Source organism: Myotis lucifugus, unplaced genomic scaffold, assembly GCF_000147115.1.
Source record: "Myotis lucifugus unplaced genomic scaffold, Myoluc2.0 scaffold_134, whole genome shotgun sequence".
Classification (NCBI taxonomy): domain Eukaryota; kingdom Metazoa; phylum Chordata; class Mammalia; order Chiroptera; family Vespertilionidae; genus Myotis; species Myotis lucifugus.
This window is the reverse complement of record NW_005871182.1, coordinates 2,419,817-2,445,216: the sequence shown is the minus strand read 5'-3', so window position 1 is coordinate 2,445,216 and position 25,400 is coordinate 2,419,817. Positions and strand designations below refer to the sequence as shown.

Sequence of the window (25,400 nt, the reverse complement as noted above, 5' to 3'; positions counted from 1 at the left end):
ACCAGGAATTTATTAACGTCTACTTACATGAGTTTAAGCCCTATAGTGACTAGGAGATGGGATAATCTGTCTTACCTGTTGCATCATAGTGTACTTTAAAGGCAACTTACGGAAATTTTAAAAGCAATTTTGACAAAATCTAATTTGTGCCTTATGTCTGATTTTGATTCTAAACTCCAAATGAGATGCACCAACTGCTCACCTATAAACTATTTAATACTGATTTCCTATAAATCCATCTCTCTTTTTGTTTGGCTTATTGTTTATTCTCAATCACTAAAATAATTTCTTTCAAATATTAAGTAGCTCTACATTTTCCTAAGTGAAACTGTCAGAGAAATTTGTTTACTTGCAAAAAGCTTGAGGTCTGAGGATTCCACTTCTCTTCTGGTCTTCCATGCCATGTATTTAATATGCTTAAACAAACCTGAGGAATAAAGAGAAAAGCATAGACAGAATTGAAAGGAGTGCTTTTTAAAAGCAAACTGTCACAACTAAAAGTGAATTGCTAATATGTCAAAGTATCTCAGTTTTATGTCCCCAATCTAAACCCTTAAGGGTCAGCCTGTTAAAACAAATTGACATCTTCAGATGTGATTACACAATAACAAGAAATGTATCAGTACCTACTATACATTAAATACAACTAACATTTCTAAATAAAAAATAACTTTTCCAAACAAAAATCAGTGAGAAAAAGTGGTATTATTTTTCATTTTTAAAAATCTTTTTCAAATTTTATAAATTTTGAAAATTGGGCGTAACTTAATAGATCTTGACTTCATATCTGCCTCTGCATTCAATCTGTTGCAATATATTGTTTTGGTTGAAGTATATGGGTAAAATCTGGCCTCACACGACCATCAATTTGGAAAGAGGAAGACCTCACAGATACCGTGATAGGGTCTTGAGGATCAAACTTTAAGACATATTATATACTTGGTCAACTCAGATAGCAAGAAAGAACTCAAATTATCTGCCAAACACAGTTCAACATAAAATCCATGTATTTTGCAGTATTGCTTTCACAGAGCATTAAGAGAATAACAGGGAAATGGACGGCTTTTGGCGAAAATAAAACCAGGGACATTTTATCTATTCTTGCAAACTAATTGGAAAATAAGCAGTTCTTTGAAAAGCAGAGTAGTCCATCTCCCTGCTGTTCTCTTAATGCTTTACATGAATTCATTTAACAGGTAATTTCATGAATAATTTTAAAAGACTTTGTGTTATGATTTAAACTACTAGAGGGCCTGATGCATAAAAATTCGTGCAAGAGTAGGCCTTCCTTCCCCCAGCTGCCAGCACCAGCTTTCCTCTGGCACCCAGGACCTGGGCTGCTTCCTTCCTCCAGCCGCCGGCAGGCACCTGGAACCCGGGCTGCTTCCCTCCTTCCAGCCACAGGCACCCGGGGCCCAGGCTGGCTTCCCTCGGGCCACCTGCAGGCACCCAGGACCCGGACTGGCTTTCCTCCGGCCCCAGCTTTGTCAGGAGGGATGTCCGGAATGACATCCAGAAGACGTCCGGTCTAATTAGCATATTACCCTTTTATTATTATAGATTGTCAGGCATACCATCCCATTTGATATCAAAAGCATCCCTGTGGCTACCAATGGCAGGTAATCTTATCCCTGTAGATCTTGAACCAAAGTAAATGTTTAATGACGGAGAATAAATGTTACCAGTATGTAATAGAACAAAAACTATATACAGACAATCCTCGGGTTATGTCGGACTCGATGTACATTGTTTTGTGGTTATGTCACCATCTCCCATTTATTTATATATAAAAAAAAAGTTTCGTCATTTCAACGTATGTACATTTGTGCTTTATGTTTTTTATTATTTATTTACCACAAGTAAAGTTCAGGAATTGTTATCTTCCTTTTAAATTTTTTTTATTGTATCACTTCATTACTGCTGTGTGTGTGCTCCATGTGAGTGACATAGGTGCTTATGTGGGTGGGTTCCGACTTACAGTGAAAATCGTGTTACATCGCACCATAGGAATGGATCTCCGACGTAACCCAAGGACCTACTGTAATTCAGGATACTGGACCCTCAAGCCCTTACCCTACCCTCTTCTCTATACCAATAAGTCTTGAGAAAGTAATTTCTTAAATAAAATGTTAACATTTTACACTAAAACTCTTTTCAGGTTCCAGTCTCTCTCTCTCTCTCTCTCTCTCTCTCTCTCTCTCTCTCTCTCAAGTAAAGTCAGCCTTGCTATTTCCTCTTCTTTGCTCAGTTATAAAGAACCTGTTCTATGCTTTCCCAAAGAGAGTACATCTACCCGTGGTTAAATCTCCTAAAATAAACCCAAATAACAAATTCCAATTTTATGACATGAGCTTATGATGAAGACAAAATGATACTTGCAAGCCCAGATCTGAGGCAGGCTGTACCTTTTGAAAATAGAAAGGCAAAACCAAGGGAAAACTTGGGTTATCTTTAATATACCATCAACCTCTAGCAAAATAGAGTGAGTCTGCATGTGAAGTCTATAAATTTTTTCTGACCTTCTAGTGATTTTCAAACATTAAATACTCTCAGCATGGAATTTACTGTTGAAATTTCATCCAAATGTCCAAAATTATTTTGAAAAGTGATGGCTGTTCTTTTGAGTCAAATTTTAGAAGGTTTATGAAATAATTTTTATTATACTCATTTTCAACTTTTGGGGTGGTGGTGGTGATAGGAATGCATCTTACCATTTATAAGAAAATATAAAACATTTTAACAAAGTTCACAATTACTTCTACCACAGAAAAAAATTGGATAGTTACGATAGCAAGAGAAAGTTATTATATGCAAAAAAAGGAACATAGATGATAATACCATGCTTTTGCCATTCATCTAGCTTCAGGCACTTGTGAAAAGATAACTGGAATTGGAGATAGGGAAAGTAAAGAAAAGTGAGAGGCAAAGACAGACATCTGGCTCTACTATCTCCAGATGGGAGGACGCTCTCAATTGGCAAAGGAACATGTTAAGTAAGTTAGTCCCTCAGTAACTTAAGACGGTAAGTGCTTCTTAATACTGTCTGTTTCTGCCCCTTTTGGTTCCTTCTCTCTCATTCCTTTAGCTAATCTTTACACACAGGGAGAGAAGCCTGAAGAAAGCTATGTACTATGGAAATATAACTAAAACGAAATTTTTGTTGAAATTACAAAGAAACTTTGGTCACAACACTTTGGTACTAGAAACAAAAGACTAATTACATTACCTTGCCATCATTATAAAGGTTTGGATTGAATCGCACGCTATGGCCACCAGTTGTTTCTAGATTCACAAGAGGGGGTGAACTGGGATAATCTTGAGGAAAATATACATCAAACTCAAAGCAGCCATTTGCATAAGGAGTATCCGCTGGACCAGTAATTAGAACCTAGTATGCATATACAAACACACAAAAATCTATGTTACTGTTCAACACTGATATGTAGGACAACACAATCCAACATAAAAGAACAACCTTCTGACATTGTATATATACATCTCTACTAGAATGTGTAAAAATGAATACAGGATGAGGACATGGTTTTAGATTAAGATCAAATGATTTGGTTTTGATAAAAATGGACTGTTAAAAGATAGGTCTTTATTGGCAGCAGGAAAACTTACCTTAACATAAAATACCTTTTAAAATATTAAGTTACTTTTTTTTTCTGAGAGCTTTCCTTGATAATATTCTCTACAGCATTTCAACAAGTTGAAATTCTAGGTACATTCATTATCATATCGCAAAGGTATGAGGTTAATTTTTTGCTTTAATCTTCAGATAAGTTAATTTTTTCAAAATAACTTACTTTTAGTATTTTCCTCTGGGAAGAGACAAGTAGATACAGAAATAAAGGTTCTCATGTGACAACTTATGACAAAAAGGTTTTGAGAGAACAGTAAGTATTTCCCTTAGGATTTCTGGTAGTCCAAAAAATAGCAAAGAACCCAACAGTGAGTGTCGGAATTATTTAAAAAATGTTGTATGAGCCGCTCAACAGTTCTTTATTGTGCAATGCCTGAGCAGCAAAGCCCCTGGTTCTGAACAGCTGCCTGTGGAGGTAAGTGGCACTAGTCTCCATCTGTGGTAACTCTGATCTTTGCTTTGGGACTCCATTTTGGGATCCTTCATATTAGGTATAGCTTGTTGCTTAACAGAGACAAAGTCACAAGTTTGAATTTATGTGATCTATTTAGTGATAACATAATTCCTAGGTAATCATCCTATAATCGGCTCTATTGTTTTTAACAAGAAACAAGTAAGAGTGTAGCCATATAGGCAAGGTCTATGAAATTTCTATTAAAAAAATACCCAATGGAACAAAACAAAAGAGCAAGCAAACAAAAGAACTTCTCCAAATCAATGGGTCAATAGTTTCAGCAGAGTATCTTGCAAGGAAGACAGAATATTTAACCTATGAATTAAATCATAAATGTAAAGAAAGCACCTCCCCAGGTACTAACTCTTTTAAATCACCAGTGTTAAAGCATAAGGGTGCAAGTTATTTATTATTGTATTGCCATTACCAAGTTCATATATCTTATCGATCTGTAAATACATCAATTTCCTAAAAAATAAAATAAAAAATAATTTTGAAGTCTGATAGTAGTATGAACATGAGAGAAGTATCTTGGATGACAAGGTAGAAATCCTGTAACTTTTTTTTCTACTGGCCAGCATTAAATCCTTTGATACTATGCTCAACAAAGGTATTTTAGTATTTTCTTCTAAATCTTTATTTTGAACAGCAGTCTCATCTGCATACTCTGAACTAACATTAGAAAAGAACTCCTTTCACTGACTCCAAAATGGTCAACAGAATTTTAAATTCACGGTATTTCTAGTGCTTTGTATGAATATTTTAATAGTCAGGGAACTATGGAAAAAGTTGCTTTGTCTACCTTCATGATGTCAAGTCGCTCCTCATCACAGCGCACAAACACACTAGATGATGACGAAAGAGGCAGTGAGGTCGAAAGTGTCACAGCTTCCTGAGCAAGGCGCCGGGCTCTGGCAGCACTGTTTGCATCATTTGCATTTTTCACCTGAGACATGTAGTGGTAATTTACTTTAAAACCCAACTTCCCATCTTCATCTTCAGAAACCATCTCAAATGTATCTAAATAGACAGAAAATACAAACACTGAAATAAAAAAAGAACCAGCATGGACGATACTTGTTTTAATGACAAAAATCACTAATAAATCACTAGCCCTTCTTCCACCCAAAATGGAGAGGACTGCAATGTGGAAGAATAGTAAACTATAAACGTTAATGTAACACCTACTACTTCATTCATGGATGGAATCTATAATGGAAGCAAAAAACAAGAAATGATTTTTAATCTACAGTGTGGACACATTGGTAGATTATATCAAGCAGCTAAATGACAATGCAAAGTAGTAGATAATTTATTCTTAAATGAGTGGCATAAAATATTTTTGACAAAATAATTCAGAATAAGAAATGTCAAAAAGTATCCTCGTTATATTTCTTTAAAAAAATAAAAAATACAGAAAGTCTTTATCTATTTCCCGATTTCGAAAATCAAAAATTCCAGGCTGAAGTTTACTCTGTATTACTTATGGCATTTAAGTTAATAGAATAAAAAAAGATTATTAATATTATTAGGATTATTTTCTAAGTACTTTGACAAAGCAATGATAAACTTTAATCTTGTGTTTATATAATTCTAAATATTCTAAAAACATTAATGCTATTTATAATTAGTATTATATAAATCTTACCAAGAACTCAGTACAAGTTTCTAGGTAGGCTGTTTGGGTTAAATGATAAATCGGAAAATATATCTGCCTTCAAAGAGCTTATAGTCTTGCCTTCCTCCAGGCTAAGATATACAGAAATAGAAGTAAAGAAAGAATACAACTTTCTGCCTATTTATTAGACATCTGGCTTTGTTTTTTCTAGGTTTCTACTGAACCATGATATCCAAATAAAGATGCTACAATTTTATGTGTGTGTGTGTGTGTGTGTGTGTGTGTGTGTGTGTGTGTGTAGTGAGAGAGAAAATATGAATAATTCATGGTACAAGCAAGTTTTAAAATCTTTAATTTACCAGAACACATTTCAATAGCACCATTAAAAAATCTGAAATGAAATCTAAAGAAATGAAGATTAAAATTTCAACTTACCAAACTGTAATCTCTTCATAACAGCCACGTATTTTTCTTCAAGTGATTTTAATACTGATAAAGGTTTGGGTTTCATTGCCACCTTCTTTGAATAGTCACCTAGTTTCTTTTCTATTAATTTTAGAAGATTAAAACAAAAAATGATTAACTTCCAGAGTTCAAATTTGGAATTCTAAAAAATTACCAAACTCTTGACAATCCTCTTCCTACTGAACCATTTTAAGAATAAAAAAAAAATATTTCTATTTCATAAACATAACTAATAGGGCTAACAACCTCACCAATTTTAAAGCGTAAATTTATGAAATGGTAATTAGGTTTCATCCATTTAGTCAAAACAGCACAAGTGAAATAGATAATTCAGAGTCATTTATATCTTCTGTTGCTATTACATGAAAATACCAATTTTAACCAAATTCTGACAGTATTAATATACTATTTTCTATCTCATAAAATGGCATTTTTCCATTTCATGACTTTTAATGAGAAAAAATTTGTGATGCATGCTCAGCCTATAAAATTTAGTGTTAGCAATCATACATAGTAGATAAATATTTAGAGGTTACTCCTAATTAACTTAAAAACATGACACAGAGTCCTAGCCGGTTTGGCTCACTGGATTGAGCGTCGGCCTGGGGACTGAAGAGTCCGGGGTTCGATTCCGGTCAAGGGCATGTACCTTGGTTGCAGGCACATCCCCAGTAGGGGGTGTGCAGGAGGCAGCTGATCAATGCTTCTCTCTCATCGATGTTTCTAACTCTCTATCCCTCTCCCTTCCTCTCTGTAAAAAATCATTAAAATATATATATTTTTTAAAAATGACACAGAAAAAAATTTTTTAGGTAAATGAACACCATTAGCATAGAGGAAAGAGAAAGTCAGTTTTCAGTAAGTAATGGAACAGCATGAAAGAAGCAGAGCTGTACCCTGGTTTGCTTGCCGTAAACTGGTCGTGGCTGCATAAACGATCTCTGCAGTCCTTAGTAAGTCCTTCTGGTTCTTGATCAGATGCATCTGGTTTTACTCCTGTTTTAGCATTTTCCCTTTTAGATCTAAAGAAATTTTTTAATTTGGAAAAAAATGAAGGAAAATTAAGATTTCAGGATTGAAAAATAAATATCTCCGTAAGTCAACAATAGTAGTTAAAAACCAAAATGATAGTGTGCATTTCATTTGATATACACGATATATATCAGAGGTAGTTTACAGGTAGTTTACATTAGATTTATTATTGCTTCTGATCTGATAATACTTAGCATAATAACTAGTTGGCTATACAAACAAACAAGAGATAAACATTGTAGAAATGTCATACTGTAAAAAGACCCAGATACCTGATGTGTCTTTGAATCCACAACTTTAAAAACATACTTTTAGTAATTGTAAATACCTAGAAATAGAAAAATCACTTCTATATGTACAAGTCATAGGTATCTATCCAGTCTTCTAAGATTTGGGAACCAAAGAACCACATATACTTTCAATTTTCACTCTCTATATTTCACTTAGAGTATATTAATATCCCGGGTAGGGGGGTATTCCATAGTAAAGTACAGGTTCACTATTAATGTATCTTAACACGATGTGCTTCTATATACTGAAACTTAATATAAACACTAAGTTCTAGGGCATAATCATTTAAAAGATAATCCCCTGTTATTCCCTATTCAGAGTCTAAAGTGTAGCCAACCTTCTATCAAATTGTGTATCATAATAAGATGTGTTACAGCAAGGTTTCAGTATATAAGGCATCAAAATGTTTCTAAAAATTTTCTAGATGTATGCAGTAGTATTTACAAGATTCACTGGAAATAACAACTAAATATCAAGCCTTTTTCCTATTTCAATTCTCAGCATGTTATTCACACAATAAACATCATTACACTATTGCTTAGGTACTAAAAATCTACCTATTTGCTAATTCATTATTAAATAATTTTAAACAAATGAAAATCACATGTAAGCAAACATGTTTAAAATATTTCTGCTAAGGTCTGATCTAAACTACACATCACTTATTTTCCTAGTTGCATACCTACCAACAAAAGGACTTAACTATTACATTAAAACAATATTTCACAAAGTGAGCATGGAGCCTTAGAGAACTATGAAAGACTAACAGAAAGTAGAAGAGTCCTTAACAAAATAATTATTGTTATCAATGTACAAATGAACTTTTCTTTATCACAAAGACAAAAACCTGCTCAGAAAAGAAGAGGTAAATTAAGAAGAGCCACTCAGTGGGTAGCAAGCATAGAAGGATACAGTATTATGCATGTATTCTGAATGGGCTCCTAAGATGTTTTTAACTATAAGGTACATACTACCTCACCTGGCAAGATGATTTAAGTGAAGAGAGATACTGTGTCACTAGGTTATTACCTTTTCTCCTAGACTCTCTTAACTTCCCTGACTCCTTATAAGAAGTCAGAGAGAACACATGGCCAATTTTCCTTTGTCACTCAGGAACCACTTGATAGATCTCACACTGTATAACATTTTAGTCATCAACTTCTGTATGAGTAGGTGTATATAAACATATATGTTTGCATACGTATGTAAGGAAATATAGTGAATGTTTTAAAACTAAAATGTCATTTTTACTTCTAGAATCAAAGATAATATATCTTTTATACCTATAAAGTAAAGTTGAGACTATAGTATAATAGTGAGTCTGACCATTTTCTTACTGAAGATATGATTTTGGTAGACAAGCTCAAACAGTCTCAACTTCTGTATTTACCAATAGCTATTCACAATCAGTATCAAGCAGAGAGTCAAGAAAGTGTATAAGCTGTTTGACAGCAACTTCTTTGAATTTATAAGGACTCTCTCTCCCCAATTATAAAGAATTCTCTACCTTATAGCAGGGATTAAAATATTCTTAAGTAACAGGGCCACTGAAGCATAACAGGAAAACAACAATAAACAGGTTGAGAACACAGAAGAGTTATGGTAATAGCTTTAAAAGATGATTTTCTAAAAATCTATCATCAATCAGTTGACCTGAAATAAAGATTCACTTAAAGAAGCATATCTTGCCAAGCAGAGAAGGAAGATAGGGGAGTAAAGCTCATTTTTCCAGAATTAAGGTATTCTCACCTTGAAGAAACAAGAACCTCTGGTCTGGAGAGTACACTGTATCAATGCAATATAGGGCAAGTTACCCTGGAAAACTACTGATTCTAAATTTCAAGCCCTATTCATGAATACCAATTTTCTAATTCCAGTTTTGGAAAGATGACTGATAGGAGAAATCCCTATTATTAAAATGGTGCAAATAATTAGAATGGGAAATTCTATTATCATAACTTTTTGACAGCAAAATAAAAAATGAAAAAGTGCAAACATCCACAGAAGTTTAAAAATGTTATTTTTTACGCTAAATGTGTACAAGAAATGATCATATACATCTCATACTGAAGACAATGGTTCACTCAAAGCTGATAAACCTTAGACCTTTACAACCAGGTTCTAATGAGAAATTTTTATGTCAGCAGTCTTTCTGGCAAAAACATATGGGGGGAAAAGAGACACTCTCCAAAAAGAATAGTTCAAATATAGGAAGAATACAAACTACCTGCCTAATAATACAACTAGTCATTGTCTGACATTGCACTACAGCCACTAGTCTCTTTTCCATGAAAGTTGCAGGTTACTGTCAACCCATATGTAGGCCCAGCTCATGAAAAAAGGCCATACCTTAGCTCACATCCTGAAGTCTGTGTGAAAAGCTATTTGAGTTCAAGGCACCTAGCTGGAAGTAGGTCTTTGAGACTGACAATGGATCCAACATGGTAAAAGCAATCAGCGACGGCCGCTACCATGGTATCCGCTGCTCTGTGCATACGTTGAATCTGGTTGTGATCACTGCCCTGAAGAAATATGAGGAATCAACTGAAGTTTCTACTATTGCACAGAATTATCTGCAAACATTTTCCACTCTGCTGTGAATTTCAACTAAACAGCTAATAAATTAAGCATATTCTGGCTCTGTGACATAATCTGAACTAGGATGTGAGCAAAATGGGAAAATCTTTGTGTAAACAAAGGGGGGAAAAAAACACCCTATAACTCAACATTCAGTTATATTAAACTGCCTCTGCTAATATCACCCAAATTATGTTGGATATTTGTAAGACTAAATACAAAAATACAAGAATTATGTTCTTTTTTATCATCTCTAAACTGAAAACAGCATAATATAGCTATTTTCTTAGAACATTAAAGAAGACCACTTCAACTCCTGCACTCCTAATTCTAAAGTCAAAACATTCATGCAGTTGAAATAACAATTTAAAGAAGAAGTAATCTGGAGACTACATCCTGAAATGTCCAGATTCAGGACTATTAAGAATCAGCATCTTAGGGAAAGGTTCTAAAACTACAAGAAAATGAAATTTCTACATTTACCTATAAAAGGTACTGTGTCACAGTTCACAGTTCTAAAGCTCTTCGCCAGGAATTACAGTTTAAAACAAATTAATATTAAACGTAAGATTTTTGAAAAATAATACTGTGGACAATTATTTGCTTCTCATATCTCCAGAAGACATTAAAGTGACCACTGAAGGGCACCAGTAAATGGGGCAAAGATCACTGTAAGATGAAATATTCTCTGTGATTTATTTAAAGCTTAGTTTTTAACTCTGGATTCCTTTTTGTTTTTGCTTAAGTTTTTGCAAACAAAACTGCCACTTTTAGTTTTCAATATGGTTTAAACCAAAGTTTAAAATAAAAGCTTCCTCTTCTTGGGAAGCATTTATAAGCAGTATGAGAGAAGAAAATATTCAAAACAAAGGTATGAGCAGCCTTTAAAAATAAAACCTTAATTTCTAGATCAGATAAAAATATAGTAAGGTTTAGGTCACATTAAACATCAGAAGACAATGAAGGTACTGTGTGCAATGGAGTTGTCTCAAATAATATACATCGCCAAAGGGCAATCCGACTGAGGAAGAACTTTAAAATAAATGTTGGCATTGCTATCTCCATCACCCAGTAAAAGGTTGATGAACAACTGAACTTTATGGTCAAAACAAGTGCTTCTTGGCTAGGAAATCATGCCCTTCTAATTTTGTAGGTTTTGAAAGGCAGAGGAAAAAGAGAAGAAACTAGGAAATGTTTCTCCAACGGAAACAAAGTAGTGGGAGGACTGGAATGGAAATTTTTTACTGATTGAAGCCCTAATAACTAGCTTAAGGGAGTTAAAGGAAGAGTTTGATTAAAATAGCCTTTGAAGAAGTAGGTCAACTAATCTTATTGCTTAGTTAGATAAAAAGGAATTGGGTATTTATTTCTACAAGAGAATCCTGTGATTTTAAAATATGATAAACTTCTTTGCACCAGGAAAATGCTTCAAGATAGCCAAAGGAAAAGGCAATAAAGAATGCTTGCTTTAATGCTGTTACAGAGAAGTTCAATGTCCAGAACACCTTACACTCAAATGCAGTCATTTGTGTCAGGTCCTCATAACCAATTAAGACTATTTGACAGCAAGTCCCTCTTTCAAATTCTTGGTGAACCTTTCCAATACTAACTATGATTACTTGCCTGTTGGAGTCCATCAGGAAAAGTCTGCACAGAAGATCAAAGACAAAATAATTGCCTTTATTCCTAATCCAAGGAAGCTATGAAATATCACACTTATTCAAAAGTGAAACCAAACTACTACCACTGTAGTCTGACTTAATCTTGAGATAACACAGGTTGGAAGAACCAGCAGATGAATTTCACCAGGACGGTACATAAAAGCTAAGGGGTCACATCTTGCAATGTGATTACTTTGTGGACAGATAAATTTTCACACTAGCCCTAACCAGTTTGGCTCAGTGGATAGAGCGTCAGCCTGCGGACTCAAGGGTCCCAGGTTTGATTCCAGTCAAGGGCATGTACCTTGGTTGCGTGCACATCCCCAGTAGGGAGTGTGCAGGAGGCAGCTGATCGATGTTTCTCTCTCATCGATGTTTCTAACTCTCTATCCCTCTCCCTTTCTCTCTGTAAAAAATCAATAAAATAAAAAAATAAAAATAAAAATTTCACACTAGACCAGCGATTTTCAACCAGTGTGCCATAAGAATTTTTAAAACAGGCAATACTTGACTACTTAGTTGGAAGCAATGACCTCTTTTCCTTGACATTCCTCTTTTAATTGAATGTCAAATAAAAAATGACAACAGCCAGTACAACAATATTTTACCTTACATGTACAGTTAAAGTGTATTTTCAAATGCTGTAAGACTAATATACAAACTATGTATGATGACAGGTGAATACCAGAAATATTAGGGGGGAATACTTTGTAGTATGGATGTCTAACTATTATGCTGTACACCTGAAACTAATACAAAATAACAATGAATGTAAATTGTAATTGAAAAATAAAAAAAGAATAATAAACAAACATATCATATACCTTTTAAAGATTTCCCCAACAATGCTGATAATTATATTTCAGACAAAAGTTGGAAAGGGCTGAATGTAAAATTCTCTATTTTGAACTAATACACTTTTGCTGAGCCTTTTGCATTTCCAAAAGGGATGTTATTCCTGATTTATCTTAATCAAACTGCTTAGTTATAATCAGCTATCAACAATATTAGTTTGTCTACATTAACTGTTAGACTCAATTAACTCTATGTAATTATTAGTAATTGTGCATCTTAAAAGGATGCATTAAGAGAGGTGCTGGTGCTGGATAGTAAAACCATAGAATCTATACTAACAAAAGGGTAATATGCAAATTGGTCAGGACGCCCTCACATGGGGCAACCAGGCCAGCAGTGAGGGACAACCAAAGGTCCAAACAGCAGGCTGCATGGGGCAACCAGGCTGGCGGGGCAGGCTGGCAGGGGGGTCAGTTAGGGGCAATCAGGCCAGCAGGCAGAAGCAGTTAGGGGTGATCAGGCTGGCGGAGGGGCAGTTAGGGGCGATCAGGCAGGCAGGAAGTTGAGCAGTTAGGAGCCAGTGGTCCCGGATTGTGAGAGGGATGTCCAAAACAAGCAATCAGACATCCTCCAAGGGTTCCTGGATTGGAGAGGGTACAGGCTGGGTTGAGGGGACCCCCCCCCCTCCCTGCACAAATTTCGTGCACCGGGCCTCTAGTTATGAATAAAAGAATATTAAAACATTGTCATCTTAATGCAATTTGTACAGCATATATTAACAACAGCCTGGAAACTGTCAACTTCTAAAAAACAGACGAAATCACAGTAAATCACTCCTAGTTGCCACAATGCCATGTCAACAGGATAATCCTATATAATAAAGAGGGGATATGCAAATTGACCATCACGCCCTCACACAAGATGGTCACCCCCATGTGGTCACAAGATGGCCGTGCCCATGTCATCACAAGATTGCCACCCCATGTCGTCACAAGATGGCCAGCAGAGGAGGGCAGTTGGGGACAATTGAGCTGGCAGGGGAGGGCAGTAGGGGGCAACCAGGCCTGCAAGGGAGGGAAGTTGGGGGCAATCAGGCCGGCAGGGGAGCAGTTAGGCATTAATCAGGCCAGCAGGGGAGTGGTAAGGGAATGATCAGGCAGAAGTGGTTAGGAGCAATCAGGCAGGCAGGCAGGTGAGCAGTTGGGAGCCAGCAGTATCAGATTGAGAGGGATGTCCGACTGCCAGTTTAGGCCTGATCCCTGTGGATCCCTAAACCGGCAGTCAGACATCCCCCAAGGGGTCCCAGTTTGGAGAGGGTGCAGGCTGGGCTGAGGGACATCCCCTCCCTGCCCCCCAGTACACGAATTTCGTGCACCAGGACTCTAGTTTACCAGATAAGCCAGGAAAGATGAACACAATAAACATGTGGTTATTCCTTGAGTAATGTTCTGGCTTACAATAACAATCCCATTATAGTTATGCAATTATCAGTCACCAAACTAATCCTCAACCCTAAGAGATAATCATTTCATTATTAAGGTATAATTATAATTCAGGAAAATTAGAAATGCCCTAGAACAGCCGTGGGCAAACTACGGCCCGCAGGCCGGATCCGGCCCGTTTGAAATGAATAAAACTAAAAAATAAAAAGACCGTACCCTTTTATGTAATGATGTTTACTTTGAATTTATATTAGTTCACACAAACACTCCATCCATGCTTTTGTTTCGGCCCTCCAGTCCAGTTTAAGAACCCATTGTGGCCCTCAAGTCAAAAAGTTTGCCCACCCCTGCCCTAGAATGTATGATTTCAAAAATAAAATTCAGAAGCTCTTTTCAGATATGTGTACATTGATATATAACATGTATATGCATGTTATACATATACATGTGTATGCATATACATCATTATATGTCATATATATTACTCTATATTTAACAGCAAAAATTCAGCAGTAATTACAGAACTAGCAGGCATAAGAAAGATTCTAACAATAACATAGGTGATAATAAGATCTGAAAGTTCTTCCTTATAAATGCTGCAGCTTTTGCCCTGATAAGGAATTACTACCAAGAAAAATGTCCTTCAGTTTTCAAGCATGAAAACAGTTTTTGATCAGATTAATAAAATCAGATTAATTTGATCAGATTAATAAAATCTGATTATAATATGAGCGCTTTTTATATTTAGATGAAGTTTAAAATAATATAGATGAAAGTTTCCAGAAAAATTTTATCTAAAACCTACTTACTATTATACAAGTTTTCCACATCTACAACTTTAGCTGGATAACAGCTTTAAGAAAATAGTAGAGGAATGTATGAACATGTATGTAGTCACACCCTGTCATCCTTGAGCCTTAAAATAAAGTCTCTGCCAATGACTATGAACCTCTGGTAAGCCAAAAGATGAGTTTTCTATCATATTTTCATAATATGATAGCAAAATCACCTAGTAGAATTTGTTTTGAAAAACTGCCTGGGATTACAGACTTCAGATCCTTAAGTGTAAACAAAGGAAACCCTGCTACAAGACCCACTTACGCCAGGGATAAATTTGCAGTTTCCAATATGAACACATATGCAGAATAACACAGTTAACAAGTGATTTACATAACTGCTTTTTTAAAAGTCAAATGTCTGGAACACAGAATTTATTTCTACCTAGGAACTAACTTTCTCTTTAAGTCCATAATAGAAGAGCAAGAATGCTAATGACCACACATCCCAGAAATGGCAGATGAGGAGAAAGCATTCAGCTCTACTACTGAGATGGAAAGAATGAAAATCTCCTCCAGGGCAGTTTAGTCTTGTTCCAACTCCCACCACAACCACTCAGCTACTGTAAGACAGTCTTTTTATAAGGCTTTTCAGTGCTCATCACCACATTTAAGAGTAAGTAACTATAATACATCACTTCATCTTCTAGCCTCTCCTTTCATCTATAGCAGTGGTTCTCAACCTTCCTAATGCCGCGACCCTTTAATACAGTTCCTCATGTTGTGGTGACCCCCAACCATAAAATTATTTTCGTTGCTACTTCATAACTGTAATTTTGCTACTGTTGTGAATCGTAATGTAAATATCTGATATGCAGGATGTATTTTCATTGTTACAAATTGAACATAATTAAAGCATAGTGATTAATCACAAAAACAATATGTAATTATATATGTGTTTTCCAATGGTCTTAGGCGACCCCTGTGAAAGGGTCGTTCGACCGCCAAAGGGTCACGACCCACAGGTTGAGTACCGCTGATCTATAGCCTCATCTCTTACCCCTATCTCCCACCCATGCTACACCCAGGCTCACCAAACATTTTAGGTTTCCCTAAATATGTGCTGCTTTCTTTTACTGCTAACATAATTCCTACATCCTGGTATGCCAGCCCCTGCCCCTCTTCATTTAGCTACTCCCTGCTTAATTTTTAGGTCTCCAAATCTGGATTGATTCTTCTACTTCTAACATACCACAAACCGTGTTAGTAAAACTGTTCAGTTATTATTTCCACAATTTGTCAGTCCCTCAGAAAGAGGATGCAATTTTACTGTTGTGCTCCCATAAGCATTCAATAAATATCTGTTAAATAAACAAATCAATCATGCTCTTATTACCAGGTCAGATCTCACCTATCTAAATATAATAAAAGAATTTCTAATGCACAAATCAGTTAAAAGCAAGGTGCATGACCTGCCTTTTCTGCTTCTTAGTGATCCCTTCTCTTTCCTCTTACAGAGGTTTCAGGCTGGGGGAGAGTCCGATCGCCTTCATTCTTTGAATTCTGAGAACCAGATTAGCTGGGTTTAAACAATGGCCTCAAGACAGGATAATCTCAATTAGGTTATTCCCACCAGCAAAAGTTAACTTCCTCTTTGTACTTGGGCAAAACATTTTAATTTCTCTCATCCACAAAAGATAAAACTTATAAATATAACATGCACAGAAGAAATAATTTCAATGAAAATCATCTGCAGAGTATATAGCAAATCTGTTTCCTTTAAGATGACCAAAGAGTTAAATATATTAAAACTTCATTTGAAGCAAAAATAAATAAAAATTTGCATGCCTTACATATATGTTTGATTTTTAAAAAAGGGAACAAATCAGAAGTTAACAAGAGGAAGAACATAAGGCAATAAGGTATATAAACAAAACTAGTAAACTAGTACTTGTTCTAACTTTAAAAAAATCCTTATACTAAATAGATGTACTTTTTCACCCTTACATTTCTTATTAAGAGTGCAAAGACAAAAATAGTGTAAAACTGTTCTAAGCTGGGGTAAATCTACACATACTCCAAACCCCAATAAAGCATATCCTTTAAGTGATATGTAAACAGGACATACTTGCCTTGACTACTCTCTTCTCAGAGTATCCTTTTGGGGTTTTTTTTTTAATACAATTCAAAATGGAGTAGGTGGGTGGGGTGAGGGGGAAGTTTTACACTTTGAATCAGTGTTAAAATTGAATTTAGGCCACCCTGGCTAGTGTGGCTCAGTTGGTTGAGTGTCACCCCGTGTACCAAAAAGTTGCCAATTCAATTCCCGGTCAGGGCACATGCCTGGGTTGCAGGCTTGATCCCCGATAGGGGGCCTGCAGGTGGCAACCACTCTCACATAGATGTTTTTCTCTCTCTTTCCCTCTCCCTCTCCTTTCTTCTCTCTCTAAAACTCAATTAAATTGAACTTAGGAATTATTTTTAACTCTATAGGAAACTGGACTATATTGCTCATTTTATTTCAACTCTTTTATAATGAAAAAATATATATCTAGCCTGACAGACTGGAATAGATTTTATCTTCTCTCTGAAAGGTAGAAAATGAATTCTCAATGTGTCATACCTTAAAAGGAAAGTAGAGATTTTATATAATGTATGTCTTTGCTGCTTTCTTTTCCTAACAGAGGCTGTATAATATGAGATATGAGGGATCTCAACTAAGAAGCATATTCAAATTCTCATACAAAAGTCACTAGCAGTGTTTATTCTCAGTAAAATAAAACTATTATTAGAAATAGTTACTACACAGGATCACCGTAAAGATAAAATAACAAATGAGCTCTATGAAGTCATTATGATCTTCACATGCATGTTTTGTTGGTACAGAAGTTTGAAGTGTCATTTTTTTCTCATTGAAGAAGGAAGGAATGTAAAGAATAATTTTTTCCAGGTAACCAAGTAGCAAATAAAGAGCTCTTGTTAAATGAAATTCATGTATCCTCTATCTTAAATTCAATTTTTATAGTAAATAATTAACACATTTATACCGAAGTCAAGTTTACTTTAAAAAACATTATACCATTTATGTTATTTGAACAGAAAATACATTAAGAAAAGCAAACAAAAAGGAACTCAAGGTGCAAATTTTCCATTCACTTAAATAAGCATCTTCTATAATTATCTCAGAACTCAAAACACTAGAACTATATTTTTGCAGGATCAAATGGAAATTTGATAGGGAAATAAGCAGTATATAGAAAGTTATTTTTAAATGGCCTTATTTTGACATTTATAACAACACATATTTGTCATTTTTTAACCAGATATAATATAACAATAGTCCAAGTGTTTAAGACTATTTTTCATCCAACAAATAAGATATTCCTGAGGGAAAAACACTCAAAAGTTTCATAAATTCTCAATTTTCAGTTATAAACTACTACATTACATCTCAAAATGCAGAAACATAAGATACATTAACACAGGACAAAATTCCCCCTAAAAATACATAGGGGCAATTTCAAAGCTATGTATATTTCATACTAGTTGCTCTGTTAAAACTATATGTTTATTGTATGGGAGTAACAAACACACGTGGCCAGGGCAGTGAATAGAATGCTCAATGAGACATTTCTCAATGAGACATTAACTCAATTAGAAAATTATATCTTCAGTTCAATTGTGACACCACACTATTTTGCTATAATTAAACTGGCTGACGAGGTTACCAGTTAGAAATATTTTTGCCACAATGAAGAATTGGATAAACATAATATATTCTCTTCTCTACAACAGAAGTAAATCTCATAGTAACAGACAAAATATGCATTTACATTTTCCTACCCTGGTAAAAGAATAGTATAAACCTATAGCTTTTTATATCACTACTAATTGATTCTTCTTTAACCTCTTCTCTAATTTATGATCCTTATGCCTGGCAGTGAGCAACTAGTTTTTAAAGTGATAATGACAGTAACATAAACTAACAGTCAGGATTATGTGAGAAGTTGAATTCTTCCTGAAAGGTGAAGATTGACAAAAACTATTCCTCCAGTGACCAATTCTCTGCCATTATTTGATGGATACCATTTTTCTCAAATTTTAGGTTCTTTAAAATTAAGTCCGAATAGGTAGAACAAATATATTACAATGACGGTAAAGAACATTGACTCAAAAGACCATCGACAAAGGAATAAACTCCCACTGGCAGTATAAATGCCTTAAAAATCAAAATTAAGCCACCGTTAAGTAAAACTAACCACCAATGAATAGATCTGCTAAAAGGTTTACTAGGTTATTTTAAAAGAGTTTATGATAACAAAATTCATCATCTGAATCTAGTGAAGTATAAACTTACACCAAAGATTTATTTTATTTTTTCCAAAGATTTATTTTAAAATTCAATATTCCATGAAGATACTTTATTATAACTCCAAGAAATACTGAACCTCTGACTTCTAAAAAAAAAAAGATTATAGCGTGAATTATAACATATGTATCAAAATGAAATTGGAGTAACCCATAATCCAGTAATTCCACATCTATGAATCTACTATGCAGATTTCTACAAGCCCCAAAACATGCATGTCTGAGGTTGTGATAAACTGGAAATAACCCAAGTGTCCACTAATAGATGGTTATGTAAAATACAGCATCTATATAAGATGAATAACTAGAAGTATTAAGTACACTGTTAGCAATATGTATTTACTGATACTGAAAGGTGTCTTTGACTTCAATATTGGGTAAAACTAGCATCTATCTGTAAAACTGGTAAAATGTGCCAGTATTTAAGAAAAACTCTATACCTATAGCGATAATATCACATAGCGAGATGTTAGGAAAGCCAATGTAAATAAACATTCCTGAGTGTAGGATTCAGTGGATACTTTTTCTTTGGAGTTTTATACACTGTCTGGGTGTATTTGTGTTTAATTAGCATAAATCATTTAGAAAACCCTAAAAGTTATATAAAAAAAGATAAAATCAAGGACAAGAGAAATGAATAAAGTATAGTACCTTAAACGGTTGGTGTAGGTATCAACACAGGTCTTCATTTTGGCTAATAATGTACCAACAGAAGTTTGACACTCTGATTGTTCTTCTTCCTCTTCACCATTCTCTGTAGAAAGGGGCAACAATAGAGGCACCATGGACGTACAAGAAGCAATGGCTCGGAGCAATTCCAGCAGAGCTCGATAGAGTGGCACATGTCTTGCCATGTCGAGAACTGTAAGAAGGATGAGGGGGAAAGTATAAAATGAGAACAAGTGCAATCTAACAGTAAGCCCACAGCAACATAGCTTCTATTTGAATCTTAAGATTAATTGGTAGGTTAGTAAATGGATTGATACCAATGTTTATAAAACACCAATATAAAAAGTATAATAATAAGCACATTTAGGAAACAAAAAGTAAATAAGGCATAGAATTGGGGAGAGACCAAGAATTAAGTAATTATATAGTTATATTGCACATAAAAATGATTAAGTAGTTCAGATAGTACATTATGGCAGTAAATACATTTATTGGTATAAGATGAAAATATATTTTAAAAATTGAAATGATGAAGCCACTGTATCTAAGAAATCAACTACTTTCTCTCTTTAAGGGTTTTTATCATTCCTTTTAAGAATATTAAAGGTAAAATATCCTAATAAATGTACAATTCACTTATTTGTTCCCGTTACCTACCATGAAGTTATGGCTGCAAAGTTTGTTTTGTATAATTTTTGTAACAACTCTCTTAATTAAAGACAGTTTATTGAATTAAATTCTTTGAAGAAAAATTTTCTAAATTATATTTTTTAAATTACTAAGTTTGTTACATATAGTTAGCCAACAGAGTTATGTTATGTTATTGATTTCATGATAATCCAGTGTGCTAACACCAAGTAAGAATACTAAGAGTTCTTTGGGGTCTTTTCTAGTCTGTGTTCTAGGACAGCATAGTATCAAATTAGGGCCCCTCTTCTCCCCACACATACACAAACTAAATATTTCCAGAAAAAATTTTAAAAAAATAAATCTACTAAACTCATTCCTACATAGATTGGGGTAAATCACCAAGTATTTTTACTGTTTAAACTGATGACAAAAAAATTAAGCAAAAGATATCTCAGAAAAATATTAAAACATGATTTACCTGAATCATTTCTTAGATAAGATGACATGGCAGGGATGAGGCAGGACTGACTGAGAAGCTCTAGAAGTACAGAAGGAAGGGCATTACTGTTCTGTCCTCTGCTCTCATGAGATGATTGAGCTTCTCCATTTATTGCACCACACATAGGATTTATATAACTTGCAAGAACCTAAAAAAAAAAAAAAAAAAATTGCTGGACTTAAATTGGATTTAAGCTTCATATAATTAGAAAGAAATACTGTGTTAGATATTCAGTCTGAATTCCAAGAGTATATATTTTCAACTCAATCTCTTGCACTGTATGCTTTAAAAAGGAGGCATTTTTTTTTAAACTTTCAAAAGGGAAGGATGTGTTTTGCATGAGGCACCACACAAAGTGGAGTAAAAGTAGGATTACAGTTGTTTGTATAGAAAATAATACAAGAATAAACTGTTTCACATACAACTGTAAACCTACCTTTGCCCCACCCTATATAGGACTAGACATATAGAAGCAATCCACCTAAGAACACAAACTTAAAACCTTAGTAACAACTCTTGAGATTATTTATTTTATTGAATAAATTCACTATACAGTTTGAGGGGCACACAATCTTAGAATTTTATACTAAAATGACCCATTCATTCTAGAATTGCTGAAAACAAATGCTCAAAGACTTGACCAATATTAATCATTTGATTGATGCACCTCCTTTTCTCATTTCTATGGTATTAAAGACTTTCTCTACTAGTTCAACTTCCCTGACTCTAGAAAAGTTATAGACAGTGTGAGAAACAAAGATATATAAAAGTAGATAAATAATATTGTTTTTTTAAGAGTCCATATTCAACACTTTAGATGAGATTAATGGAAAGAGAGAGATTTTCCGCTTGTTGAATAATTTCATTCTTGTCACTTTACTCCTAGTGAAGAAGTAATTGAGAGGGAAAAAATTTAAAATTACCAGTAGGAAAAAGCAATCTTTATCCAGTGGTCTCTTGAAAGAATTGAGAACAGGGAGCATATGGGCTTCATAAAAGTAGCTGAAGATGATTTGGGTAGTCATCAATACTTAAAAATCAATACAAATACAAAAAATAATTAAACTATTATCACTGTACCTGCAGAAGACAGGTAACATGTTCCTCTTCCAGCCTCTGTTTAGTTAAAGCTTGTTCCACATCCCATCCAGAAGCTGTAGAGCCTGTCCCAAAACCAGTCCCTTTGGCCCAATATAGCTGTTGTTCTTCTGTTGATGTAGGGTTATGAGAGCTTGATACCTGAGGCTTATTACAAACAATAAAAATTTATTATTATTTGGTTTTATTTATCTTCAAAAATATTTATCAATAGGAATATAAATAGTTCAGCTGTTAATGAAAACAGTTTGAAAATTCCTCAAAAAATGAAATAAAGAATTACTATGTGACCCAGCAATTCCATTCCTAGGAATACTGGTATACCCAAAGAAATAAAATTGATATTCAAATAAATGTACACACATGCTCAAAGGAAGACTACTTACAATAGCAAAAAAGTAGAAACAACCCAAACACCCATCAGTGGATGAATGAATAAACAAAGTGACAACAAATACGTATTTATCAACAAGTGAATCTAAAATTCAAATGAATAAAATATCTGATGAACAGAATAAACTGGTGAGTGGAATAGAATCAGAGGCATGGAAATGGAACAGACTGATAATTCTCAGAGGGAAGGGGGGTGCGGGAAGAGAATAGACAAAGATCTTATATGCATGTATGCATTACCTATGGACACAGACAATAGGGTGACAAGGGCCTGGGGTGGGGTGGGAACTGGGTGGAGGGGAGCTATGGGGGGAAAAAAGAGGGGCATCTGTAATAATCTCATCAATAAAGATTGAAAATATCCTATATAATAATAGAGAAACATGTAAATTGACTGTCCCTCTGCTACGCTCACCAGCCAATCAGGAGTGAGTATGCAAATTAGTCCAACAAAGATGGCAGATTAATTTGCATACACAGGTGCTAGGCTGAGAGCAGAGCAGGAGAGTTGGCGGCTTGGGGTGATGTGGCTCCGGTGATGGAGAGCAGGAGAGCCAGCGGAGAGTGGAGCGGCTTGAGGAACTTGGCTCCCCAAGCTGCCAGACGAAGAGCAGAGACGGAGAGCTGGCAGCTTGGAGGACTTGGCAGAGTGGGAGGCTGTGGGACGGAGACAGAGCAGGAAGAGAAAATCAAGAGCGTGGGGAGCACCAGGAATTCTGGGAATAGTTCTGGTGGCAGCGCACATATAGAAATTTTTTGATATTTGCAACCATAGTAAAACAAAGACTTATATTTTTGATATTTATTTTATATATTTAAATGCCATTTAACAAAGAAAAATCAACCAAAAAAAATGAGTTCGCGTGTCATAGGTTTGCCATCACTGTCCTAGACACTAGAGCATAGTGAGCCTGCAGCAAGTTACTGTTGTGGTGGGGGATGGAGGAAAAGCAAAGGTGAGAGACATATGTAAAATCAGAGTATCTAGGAAAAATTAAAGGGAAGAATCCTAAAACTTCCAGGAAATCTCCACCAATGAAGCAAAGAAAAAAACCATGCCTCTATTATTCTGTGAGCAACAAACCAAACTGGGTTGGGGGGGTCTCGGGGGGGGCGTGCGATCAGGAGCAGAGCTGGCTGGGGGAGGGGCCAACTAGGGGAAGGGGGCCACATGAGGCTGGCCGGCTGGTCCTGCCCCCTATTGGGGTAAAGGGGTCAATCAGGGGTAGGGCCAGCCACAGGGAGTAGTTGCCAGCTGATCATGGTGGTGAGGGCCCACCGAGGGCGGGGCAGGCCAGGGGGAGGGGCTGCAGGAGGTTGGCTTCTGGCCCCACCCATGATCAGGCCCGTTCGCTGGTCACAAGTGGGCACCATAGCGACCAGTTGTTTCAGTCATTACAATGTTCTGATCGCTGACTTTTTATATATAGAGATATATATTTATTAGGAAAAAATGGAGTAAAGCACCTTAATGCCAGGAGACAATGACTCAAAATTAGATAAGAGAAACAGTGAAAGGAATAGGTATGTGAACCAGATCTTTTAAGGTGTATAATAAAGGCATCATCCATCAGGAGAATTATTTCTAGGAGTAATTCTTAATTTCTTTCTTGTTCAGAAAGTGATGTGTAAAAAAATTTTGGGAATAGAGAACATATTAAAAATGTGCATGATATAGAGACAGAAAAAATGACTGAGACCTACTGGTTTTTTAAAAATAATTTCAAACTCTGCAAAATGCCAATTCTTTACTATTACTTTTGTGGATTGTAAAATTAATTCTTTAACAACAAACCTCCTTTAAAGAATTTTCATTAAATTTCATATACTACTACCCTCACATCATTGGCAATTATTACTTTAAAAAATAAAAGAATATTATGTACAAGCAATACTTTCAGAACTGATCTGCAATATACTTTTATGAAACTGTGACTAAGGAATTTCATCTTTCACATTTTATAAGATAAACTGATAAATAAAAAATAAAAATTTTATTACCATATAAACATTACCAATAGAATAATTAAGGTTACTGATAAAAACAGCTATTTTTTAAAAAATTTATAAATGTGAAGTATAATATATATACAGAAGGAACATAAAACAAACAGATAAAGTTTAATTAATAATAAACACAATTTTAACCATGCAGGTCAAGAGTGAGATCATTACATGTAAGAAATTGCCCTAACTCCATCTCCTATTCATCACAACTTCATCCTGATTTTTAAAAATATATATATTTATTAATTTCAGACAAGGGAGAGATAGAAACATCAATGATGAGAATCATTGATTAGCTACCTATTGCACACCCACTTCTGAGGATCGAGCCCAAACCCTGGACATGTGCCCTGACCAGTAATGGAACCATGACCTCCTGGTTCATAAGTCGATGCTTAACTACTGAGTCACACTGGACAGAATTCTCCCGATTTTTATACTCATACTACCTTATTCTTTTTATAATTTTACTACCTAAGCATGACACCCTAGTCACTGTAGTTCTATTTTTTCTAATTTTTGAACATTATCTAAGTGGAACCATGCTGCATACATGCTTTTATGTCTGGAATTTTAGTTTGCTTGTCAAATTAATCAATACTATTATGTGCTGCACTTGTTTTCTTTCATTACTTTAGTATAGTATTCCATTACATAGTAGACAATTACTTCATCCATTCTACTATTTGTACACTATTTATTTCATCTATTCTATTACCTTTATATTATTACAAATGATAATAGAACAATATTTGTGTGTTTTTTGAAATTTTACACATTCTGATGGGTGTGCAATTATAGGGTATTAGAGGTTTTCTGCTAACGAAGAAAACAGATCACTTTTTCACATTTATTGGTTAAATTGCCTCTCTTATAAAATGCCCATTCTAACCTTTCATCTATTTTCCCCTTGACCGGAATCGAACCCGGGACCTTTCAGTCCGCAGGCCGACGCTCTATCCACTGAGCCAAACCGGTT

General features: G+C 35.0%; 1 protein-coding gene across 1 annotated transcript in view; it reads right to left on the bottom strand.

Annotated features, from left to right (window-relative positions):
* Positions 1-25,400, bottom strand: part of BIRC6 (baculoviral IAP repeat containing 6) — a 177,162-nt gene that overhangs the window by 7,514 nt on the left and 144,248 nt on the right. The window contains 9 exon segments of the mRNA XM_006094357.3: positions 350-427; positions 3,227-3,388; positions 4,903-5,120; positions 6,154-6,264; positions 7,080-7,135; positions 7,137-7,205; positions 19,777-19,987; positions 20,903-21,071; positions 22,004-22,168. Of these exon segments, the coding sequence (XP_006094419.1) occupies positions 350-427; positions 3,227-3,388; positions 4,903-5,120; positions 6,154-6,264; positions 7,080-7,135; positions 7,137-7,205; positions 19,777-19,987; positions 20,903-21,071; positions 22,004-22,168 (1,239 nt within the window).